General features: G+C 58.4%; 1 protein-coding gene across 1 annotated transcript; it reads left to right on the top strand.

The window, feature by feature from the left end:
* The first annotated feature begins 5,673 nt into the window (after positions 1-5,673).
* Positions 5,674-10,258, top strand: LOC101572625 (ETS domain-containing transcription factor ERF). The gene is made up of 5 exons (XM_004644428.2): positions 5,674-5,747; positions 8,423-8,657; positions 9,027-9,222; positions 9,335-9,452; positions 9,810-10,258. Exons 1-5 carry the CDS (start codon positions 5,681-5,683, stop codon positions 10,256-10,258), a joined length of 1,065 nt encoding a protein of 354 aa, XP_004644485.1. The 5' UTR covers positions 5,674-5,680.
* The last annotated feature ends 421 nt before the right edge of the window (positions 10,259-10,679 follow it).

Here is a 10,679-nt window from a genome sequence, read left to right as displayed (position 1 = left end):
CTCCCTGTTCTCTGCAGCCACCCAGCCTCTTGGCCACCTAGCATGGTGCCAACCACCCGCAACACAGCATGAGACGCCCCTTCTGCAGGCCTGAGAGCCCCTGCACGTCTATCTCCAAGTATGTTCTGCACAGCGCAGCCTCAGCAGAGGGTCCTGGAGGTGTACGCCTGTGTGGCTTGTGTTTTGGTGCGTGTAAACAGGACCTGTGCCACTGTGAGCATCCCTGGGCACAGGCAGTGGACGAGGTGTGCGTGTGAGGCTGCCACATGTGTCATGTCTGTGGGTACATCTGTGCAGTGTGTGTGGTACTCAGCTGTGCACGCCACTGTCCACAACTCTGGGGTTGTGATGTGTGTGGTGTTTTAGCATTGTGTGGCCGTGGAGGGTGTGCTGAGTGACCAGGGCAGGGTCATCCACATTCCTGAGGTCAGGGATGAAGAGGTGAGAAGCTCAGTCCAGGAAGAACAGGGTGTGGGGCCTGAGGGGACCTCTGAGCCAGGCTGCTGAGTGTAGGTGTGAGGGGCACAGCAGGAGGTCTCCCACACCTGTGTGTGAGTGAGACACTGGCTATGTGAGTCTGGGTGTCAGTGTGTTTGTATTTGCTGTGTCTCAACACTGTCTGAGTCTGGGTTCAAGTGCGGCTCCTGTTCTGTAAGAGCATGTATGTGCTCATGTGTGTGTGTGTGGTCAGTGTGTGGTCACTGGGGAAGTGGAATGTAACAGGCTGGATAGAGGGTACACATGGATGACTAGCCCTAAGTGTTGATGGCTGTGTGTGTGTGTGTGTGTGTGTGTGTGATGGTATGCTGGAGGTTGCATGTTCATGTGATTGTTGGATGGTACATGTGTGCAACTGCATGAACTTGTCCCTTTCCATGTGTGAGGCCGTGTGTCCATGATGACATGTGAGTGCTTACATCTGTTTGGTTCACTGGGTATGCATGTGTGTTCGGTGGGTCTCTGCACTATGTCTGACTGTGTTGGAAGTCCCATGTTTTGTGTGTCCCCGTGAGAATTACAGTGTGTGGCACTGGGAGAAATAGTGAGGAGTCTCTGTGTGTGGCATGAGTGTGTATGCGATCTGTGTGTATGGTGTGTGTGCTATGTGTGGGATGGATGTTGGGGGTGTGGTAACTGTAGTGTGTGTGTTATATGTAATGGTGTATGTGTGATCTCCGTGTAGTGTGGTGTGTATATGGTGTGTGTGGCATGTACATGTGTGGTATGTGCATAGTACATAATGTGTGATATGTGATATATATATATGGTATGTGTGTGTATTCAGTATGTTGTGGCTTGTGTGTGTGTATGCCTGACACAGTCACCCTGCACAGAGCCACACCTGAGCACCTGGTTGATGTGGGCAGGGTTGTAAATGGCTGTGACATCTGGAGTTGAGTGCAGGTCCTGGCAGGAAAGCCCCTGCCTGACCCCGTCCTGCCAGGGCAGCCATGGGGATCTCCTGGTGTCCGTGATGTGGTGGTCCTTGAACCTGGCCATGTGTACCTATGGTTGTGGCCCTACCCTGGGTGGACAGCTGTGTGTGAGATGGACACACAGCATGTGACAGCAGGGAGGCTGCCCCATGCCCAGGGTGGGGTGGGGGCCTGCACTGCTGCATGTGGGCACAGCTGGGCGGTGGCTGGCAGCTGTGGCCCAGAGGTGTATGGGGGGGTGTGCCTCCTGGTGGGTGCTGGAGTCTGCCATCTGCACCGATGTACCCTGCACGGACGGACGAGCAGCATGAGGGTGTGTGTCCTTAGACGGTGTCTGAACATGTGGCCATGGGTGCAGTCAAGGGTGTGTGTGTGTGTGTGTGTGTGTGTGCATGCGCGCATGAGTGTGCAGGGATGGTGTGGCTGTAGAGGGGTCTTGGGCCATGTCTCTCTCTCCTCTTTAGACAGAGCCCTGGAGAAGATATGAAATTTAAAAAAAAAATCAATTTTCATTCCACTTGTGCAGATTGTGTTAAGGGGAGGTGGGAATGGGGGGCTGGGTGAGGGATGAAGGGCTGGGGGGGGGGTTGTGAGGCCCCAGGCAGCTCCCGAGGCGGCCAGGGCAGCTTAGAGAAATCAAAACAACTGGTTAAACCCCAGCCCAGGGGGCCGTGGTGATGGGGTGAGGAGACAGAGACAGAGAGGCCTCAGAGGCCCAGAGACAGGGAGGGCCAGGCCAGCCAGAGACAGAGATGGAGACAGCAAGATGAGCAGTGCAGCCCGCAGTGAGGGACGGACAGACAGACAGACAGACAGACAGAGAGCTGACATTCAGAGGGGTGCTGAGGGAGATGAGGTGAGAAGGAGCCTGAGACAAGTGCGCATTACACACACACACACACACACACACACACACACCCCAAGTCCACAGATGGATGGTGGACAGAGAGATGGGTAGCAGAGATGGCAGAGAGGGTGGCAACAGCAGCAGGGAGCCTGGGGTGGGGTCACCTCTGAGTGTGCACCCCTACCAAGCCTTGACTTCTGTCTGGGGGGTGCTGCAGGCTCCCTGCGGTGCTGGTTATGTCTGAGACTGTGATGCATGTGTGTGTGTGTGTGTGTGTGTGTGTGATTGTGACTGTGTCTGTGAGTGAATGGGTTTGCCGCCTGGCCATGGCTGTCTGTGTTAGTGATGTATGTGGCCCTGTGTCGCCATGTGTGACCAAGTGCATGTGTGTTTGAGGGCCTCTGCTGCTAGGGTGCCTCTGTTTTTCTGGCCTGGCTGTGTGGCTGTGTGCTTGGGGGTGTCCGTTTCTACATGACATTGTCTCAGTGTGTGCCTGTGTGCTCACGGGTCTGAGTGTTGGTGTTTGTGAGCCTTGGTGTCTGTTCTGTGTCCATCTGTCTCTCCAAGACACTGATTGTGTGTCTTTGTTTCTGTGTGAGATTGAATTGGTGTGTGTGCTTCCTGTGTGTGTATTACGTGTTTCTGCCTCCATGTGACTATACTGATGGGTGTGTGTGTTTGTGTGTGTGTATGTGATAGTGATGGTGTTTGATATGAGCCTAACAGATACGTGTTGTGTGGCGTGTGGTAGTGTCTGACTTTGTTGATGTGTGGGTGTGTGGCGTGTATTGTGTGGCAGTGGTGGTGGTGTGATTGTGTTGGCATGTGGATCTGTTGGTGTGCAGTGGCATGGTACCCTGTTGGTGTGCGTGTGCACTGTGTCATGTGGCTGTGTGCCTGGGTAGGTGTGCAGGTCTGTGTGATTGTGCTTGGCAAGGAGGCGGCTCCTCTCCCTGCCCAGCCTCACTCACACTGCTGCCTCACACACACACATTCGGTGCCATGGCTGCGGGCGCTGGAGATGGGGGCGAGGGGGGTGGAGGAAGCAAAATAAAATTAAAAATTAAAGCTTGCCCGGAGTCCCCATCTGCACTGCGCGGCCGGCGGGGGGGCGGGGTTGCGGCTGCTCCCCCACAGCAGCCACCGGGGCATGGGCTGTCTGTCCAGCTGTCCAGCTGCCCTAACAGGCCTCTGCCTGGCCCTACCGCCCGCCCGGGGCCTCAAGCCCTGCTCCCTCCATGGGTCGATCAAGGATCAATGGGGGTGGGGGTGCCCCGGGCAGGGTGAGATCAAAGGGACCCCAAGAGAGGGACATTGGGACTGAACAGAGAATTGGAGACAGAGACTGAGAGAGAGGACACTAGGTAGGAGCAGTGGAGACCCTGAAACAGGGACAGGGAGACTGGGAGGCCCGGGTGTGGAGGCCCAGAGACAGAGACAGCGACCTGAAGAGCCAGAGATGTGAGAGACAGAGACGAGACAGAGACGTGCGGACCCGGTTGGTGCAGGCAGCTGACCCAGGCAGGACTGAAACAGTGGCTGGGACAGTCCTGGGGCAGGTGGCAGGGGAGGGGACCCGGTGGGAGGGGCCGGGACTCAGAGATGGGGAGAAGCGGCAACAGAGAGACTGGGAGACGGCAGAGACGCCTGTGAGAGACGGCGGGGGGAGCGTGGGAGCAGGGCCCGGAGCGCCGATCCCACGGCTCCTCGTTATAACGTGTCCGGAGGAGGCGGCGGGGAGTTGAAAGCATCGGGAAGAGAAATCAAAACCAACACGGAAATGAGAGGGGCCAATGGGGGGCGGGGGCGGGGGGGGGGAGTAAGGAGGGGGAACCCAGAGAGGCTGTGAGGGGGAGTGCAGAGAGGTGGGGAGAGCAGGGAGAGTGCAGCGAGAGGGGGAGAGCAGGAGAGAGATTGGGATGGGGTGGTGGCCAGAGAGAAGGGAGAGGGAGGGAGAGACAGAGATAGGGATGATAGAGGAGAGACCGACCGAGACCAAGACGGGGAGGTCTCTCAGAGACTACAAGATGGACTAACTGGGCAGATGGAGGAGGAGACAGAAGAGGTGGGGGTGGTAGGCAGATAGTCAGGAAGACTGAGAGAGACCTAGAGGGCCACAGGATGGAAGAGATGCCCTAAGTGAAGGAGAGATAGGAGGGGGAGGGGGGAGGAGAGACCAAGTGAGACAGAGGGAAAGATAAACCCCAAGAGACAGGAGGTGGGATTGGGCCACGAGGGGCACAGGTGGGGCTGGGGGAGGTGTGCACACTGGGAGTTGGGGACCTGTTGGACATGTCGAAGGGGAGGGACACTGTTTGGTGTTTAAGGGGTGAAGGGGCTTGTGAGGGAACAGGCTGAGGGTCCTTAGGGGTCGAGGGCGAGTAGGCTGTCAGGGGAACACTGGTCTGTGAGTGCCCTAGAGGGGTGTCTAGAAAGACAGAGAGGTGGGTCTGAGGGCTGGGGCTGGGAGGGGTTTCCCACAGCACGGGCTACATGTGGCAAAAGGATGCCCTGTCCTGGGGTGCAGTGCCACTGTGGTGTGGAGTGGGTGGTTAAGGATGGCAGGGGCGCAGGCTGTTGGAGGAGAAGGTGCCAAGAGGAGGGGAGAGGGATGGAGCATCTCAGGGAAGAGGTATCTGGAGAGGGTGTCGGAGGGAGCAGGGCTGCAGGGGGTGGGGTCTGAGGGGAGACAGAGCCAGTCAGTGACAAGTCTTCTGGGGAACAGCAAGCAGGTCTGGAGAAGGTCTGTGGGACTCATAGGGGGCTGGGCCATCCTGGGGAGGGAAGGGGCTGTGTCTCCCCTCCCAGCCTGGCCGCCAGATGCCCAGCTCTGACAGGTCCAAGGAGAGCAGGAGAATTGGCCTGGGGGTCAGCTGGGTGGGGGCAAGCTTCAGAACAGATAAATCTGGGGCAGCAGGAGAGAGACACACACAGAAGGAGAGAGGGAGACCCAAAGATGAAGGGCCCAGCCCCATGAGGTCAGAAAGAGATGGGACCGAGAGGGCAGCAGCAAGCAGCGGGTGGCGCTATAGTCAACGGTGGGCGGGCGGCGTGAGCCAGTGAGTGCGAGTAAGCCCGGAGCCAGCGAGCAGAAGTGCTGAGCGGTGAGGAGGGACGCTGGGAGCGGTGGTCAGTGATCCAGGCACCCGCAGGAGACCGTGGGAAGGGCAGGATGGTGACTCAGGCCAGGGACAGAGGGGGCAGGGGGCAGGGGGCAGAGGGAGGCCTATAGGAAAAGGGGCTGGGAAGAACAGGGGTGCAGGGAGTAGTGGGTAGCAGGTGGGCAGGGTGGGGCTGGGAGTCGGGGAGCCCTGCAGTGTCCCGCTGGCTGACCCGTGTCTGTCTCTCCCACTGACCCCATCCCCGTGTGTCTGGCCTCTGCAGGGCCAGCTCCGCCATGGACTGTAGCTGCGTCTCAGACCTTCTCTTCGCCCCGCCTGCCCTGCCGGCTCTCTGGACCCCCGGTAACTGGCCCAGACCTCCTCTCCCCTGCTCCCCAGCCCTCCCTGGGGACCATACTTCCTTCTCTCTACCTTCTGTGTGTCTTCTTGTCCATCTGTGAGTCTGTCTCCCTTGGTCTCCGTTAGAGTCCCCTGAATAAAACCCCTTCATGAAAAACTTGGCTAAAAACTTCGAATCTACCTCTCCCTGCCACCTGCCTGCTGGGACATGGGGGTGGGGTGGATGAGGCAGGGAGGTCAGAGAGGGATGAGGGTGTCTGGGCATATTGGTCTTGCACACTCAGTGCCTGCAGCAGAGAGCAGGACCCGGGACTGCAGGAGCATTGGGTCAGGCAAGACGGACAGGTGGACAGATGGACAGACAGCTCCGCTCAAGGAGCCTGGGCTCCCAAGAGCCTACTTGCTGGGAAGTGGATGCTCGGGACTAGGGCATGAGGACAGCAGGGCTGGGCTTAGATGCGCATTTGAGCCTCAGTCCCATTCCCCTTGGATGGCTGTGTGTGTGTGTGTGTGTGTGTGCGCACACGCATGCATGCAAGCAAAGGAGAGACTGAGACCACCTGGTTATTCGGGGTCTTGTTGTGGAGTGTGTCCTTGTGTCACACTTTAGTGTGTCTGGAAAGGATCACCCTGGGCAAGTGTCTGTGAGTCTGCCGTCTTTGTGTGAGCCTGTGTCCTGTTTGTACGTGTGCTGCCGAGGCCACCTCAGTGTGTCTGTATTTTAGAGTCCTGCATTGGAGGGAGGGGTGGTGGGTTCGTGAGCTCCTGCCTCAGTGGGCTGAAGAGTTTTCACCTGTTTCTCCCCATCTGTGATGTGCTAGCTGGCACCCCGGTGGACTTCCTGGTATGTTCTGCTGGGTTGTGTGGTTGGATGTGCTCCTGGCCTCTCTGCTGGTGGCTGTGTCCAGCTTTCCATCCTCAGGGAGGGTGTGTGTGTGTGTGTGTGTGTGTGTGTGTGTGTGTGTGTGTGGAGAGAGAGAGAGAGAGAGAGAGAGAGAGAGAGAGAGAGAGAGAGAGAGATACAGAGACAGAGACAGAGAGAGACAGACTCAGTATCTAGCGTTGTCTGTCAGCATGTGTCCGCCGGCTGACTGGGCTCCTCTCTAGCTGTGTGCCTGTCTCAGGAACTACAGCACATTTGAGGATGTGTGTCCCAGGGCAGGTAGTCTGAGCATTTGCTTCCTTGGAGGTGGGGAGGATATATGCTGGGGTGTAGAGCGGGCCAGAGCTGCCTTTGCTTGAGCCCTGTCATCCGAGGTGAGAAAGGCACAAGAGTCAAGATAGAAATCTCCCCTTAGGGAGGAGCAGCCTGGCATCCTGGCAGGAGGGCATCAGCACCCACTTTTATATAGTAGGTAGCCTGGATGGGACTCTGCTCCTCCTTTCCTCCTCTCAACCATAAGTAGCCAGACAGGGCAAGGACCTGCCTGGTGGCCACATAGCAAGAGGATACAGGGACCCAGGTCTCCCACTCAGTGATGCTCCTGTCCTGTTTTGGCCTCCCCTGCACTCTATGCTGATGCCTGGCTCTAGGGGTGCTCTGAGCTGTGGGAGGGGATGAGGGATGTGGCTCAGAAGCTAGATCTAGGCCTGGGCCTTAGGGATGGGAAGCGCAAGACTCCCCACCTGCACTCTACTTCTGGGTGTACGGGCACAGTGGAGCCCAGGACTCCTCTCCCTGTGTAGCGATGAACATGCGTTTGGGAGGATGCATGCGTCTGTCAGGCTGTGTGTGTGGAGACCCAGATTACTGGATGCTACCTCCACTGTCTCCATCACACGGGGTGTTATTTGGGTCTCTGCGGTTGTGTGTGTCATTGGTCACAGTTGTATTGTTAATGGGGCCCGGAAGAAATGTGTAATCATGCATGTTGTGATGGGTGTGCAATGTTGGCTTGCTGAGGTATCTTGGGCAGCCTGTGTTTGGCATGTCTACCTCAGTGTTCCCATGGGGCATTATGGCATGCCTGCGTCCCATGGTATGGCTGGGTGTCTGGTGAGTGAGGGGCTGTTTGTGTGATGTGTTGTCTGCCACAGGCATCTGTGAATGCATGAGCACTTGTGCTTGCACACACACAAGGACACACAACCCTATTCTGGACAGCTCAGATAGACTGAGCATGGATATGGAGGGGACCCAGGGACATGAGAGGTACACACACAGGTAGGTGTACACATGGGCTCAGCCTGGGTGGGCCCGGTGGAGGACCTGGCGATTGTAGAGGTGGAGCAGGAGTCAAGGGCCTGGAAAGAGGGGGTGACGGCCAGCTTCAGGGTGCCGGAGACACCAAAAGCTGCCTGTCTGGGGCAGCAGAGAGAAGAGCTCAGCTAGAGGAGCTGCCCTTCCTGCCAGTGCCTCCCCAGGATCACTGGTATAGGAAACTGGCCCTTCCTGGCTGCTACCCCTGATGCTGAGCCAGAGGAAGTTGTGCCCAGGTAGATGAGGCTCAGGCAGGACGCGGTAATGCAAGGTCCTCTCTAGACAATTTGGGGACTAGATACCAGCAGGGTTTGTCTGCAGATGGCAACCAGGTCATTAAAGATGCCTTAGGCTAGCAGCTGCTCCTCAGAGCTCTGAAGCCAGGGGGGACTGGATGCACTCCTTTGCTGAGCCAGGGAGGACCCACAGCTCTCCACCTGGCATCCTGACCCCAGGCCATTCTACCTCCTGTCCCCAGGGTTTGCCTTCCCGGATTGGGCCTACAAGCCGGAGTCGTCCCCGGGCTCGAGGCAGATCCAGCTGTGGCACTTTATCCTGGAGCTGCTACAGAAGGAGGAGTACCAGGGTGTCATCGCCTGGCAGGGGGACTACGGGGAGTTCGTCATCAAGGACCCGGATGAGGTGGCCCGGCTGTGGGGCATCCGCAAGTGCAAGCCCCACATGAATTATGACAAGCTGAGCCGGGCCCTGCGGTGAGGAGGGGGCTGCAAGCCTGGACTCTCACCTTGCCCTCTACCCCCTCACTGTCCCTTTGGTCCCCCAACCAGCTGGGAGCTTCCCCTCCACATCCTGGGGCCAATCCTGTGGGACCCTAAAGCGCAGGGCTCTGTACTGTAGCTACTGTAATTGTGAGTGGAAGAGGGAAGGACGTGAGCTCTGGGCTTTGGAGCAGCGCAGGGTAGGATTTTGGCTCCTGCCTTACCCCTCCCTTGCCCGGTGACACTTGGTTAACTCCTCGGAGAGCCTCAGTTTTCCTAAACTGCTGGCACAGGGAATGTGCTACCTAGAACACCCAGGGCTCTCCTGCCCCTCCCAGAACCCCACAACCTCTCTTTCCACAGTTACTACTACAATAAGCGCATTCTGCACAAGACCAAAGGGAAGAGGTTCACCTACAAATTCAACTTCAGCAAAGTCGTGCTTGTCAATTACCCACTGCTGGATGTGGCGGCCGCCGCCACTGGATCCCCACTCTTGCTGACCCCTGGTCCCTTTGGGGGTGCCCCTGGACCAGATGCTCCTCCCCTCACCCCTGAGGTGAGTTTGGATCCTTGGGTCCCAGAACTGGAAATGGGGCATCTCACCCCCCTGCCGTGGAATGCCCAGGAGGGTGCAGCGTGAGCAGCACCACCTCCCCCACCCCTTCCAGACCCTGCAGACCCTGTTCTCCACCCCACGCCTCGGAGAGCCAGGGGCCCGGACACCCCTATTCACTCCTGAGACAGACAAACTGCGCTTGGACAGCCCCTTCCCATTCTTGGGCTCTGGTAAGGACCTGAGGGCTTCAAGGGTAACGGAGCTACCTGCATGTTTGAGGGACTTTGAAGGATGAGAACCAGAAAACCGTGGGACAGACTGAAGGGAGCCTGGGGCCAAGCTGTGTGTGTGTGTTTGTACTTAAAGCCTGTGGGTGTGGGGTGGGGAGGAAGGTACAGTGGACAGCTGGGAGATGGGAGCTGTGGGTGGGCAGCAGGGGCAGTGCTGAGACACCCCTGGGAAAGACAACAGGGAGCACGGAGTGGAACACTGCAGGAGGCAGCACCTTTTGCCAACCAAGCCCACACTGGCAGGCCCCACGGCAAAGGAGCTCGGGCCTGACCCAGCCATGTCCCCCCAACCCCCAGGTGCCACCAGCTATTCCAAGCCCCCCGGCCTGCTCGGTCCTTACAGCCGCACCTTTCCCGAGTGCCCCTGGAACTTCAACCCATACTTCACCGGCCCCTTCCCCAAGCTGCCCCCATCTCTCTACCCCCCCCACTTCTACCCCAATCCTCTTGCCAATTCTCTGGGCCACTTGCCCTCTGTAGGGGCTGGGGGAGGCCCCACAGCTGCACCCTTGCTGGCTGCGACTGGAGAAAGCTTGAACCCTGAGCACCCCTCAGGTCTGGCAGCAGCTCCTCGCCTGGCACTGCCAGGGGCTGGGGGTCCAGAGCCCACGCTGGGCGGGAAGGACGACAGCGACTCGGAGCTTGAGATTACTGACGTCAGCGCCTGCAGCTCTGACAGCGAGGGTGATGAGGGCCTCCCAGTACCCCCCAAGGCCAAGGCTGGCAAAGGGAGTACTGGCAGCTGAGCCAATGTGGGGTGATGGATTCTGCCGAGGCAGGGACCAGGAGGGCCATCTTCGGAGCCTCACCCACCCAGTCTGCCCTCTGTGCCAGCCCAAGGCAGGCCCAGCCGTGACAGCCGCCCAGGGCCTTGTGTCCTCCTTTCCCAGCCTGACTGGGGGTCTCACCTCTAGCTCCATAGAGTGGGAAAGGAATCTGATAGCGGCCAGCCTCGTTTGAGGGGTCCCTGCCAGGCCCCACTCCTGAAGTGCAATATGGCGCTCAGCCTCCCTGCCTGCCCCTGTTGCTGTGACCTATGTGTTTGTGTGGCCGTGCCTCTGACCCCTATAACGGCCCCATTCTGGTACCCTCCCACACAGGCCCCCCTGGGGACAGGGAGCTCAGAGCAATAATCCCGCCCCCAGCCCCCACCCAGGAGGGGCCCCC

The sequence above is a fragment of the Octodon degus genome, unplaced genomic scaffold, assembly GCF_000260255.1.
Source record: "Octodon degus isolate 3935 unplaced genomic scaffold, OctDeg1.0 scaffold00197, whole genome shotgun sequence".
NCBI classification, from domain to species: domain Eukaryota; kingdom Metazoa; phylum Chordata; class Mammalia; order Rodentia; family Octodontidae; genus Octodon; species Octodon degus.
Note: the sequence above shows the minus strand (reverse complement) of the source record. Positions and strands in the feature narration are given on the sequence as shown.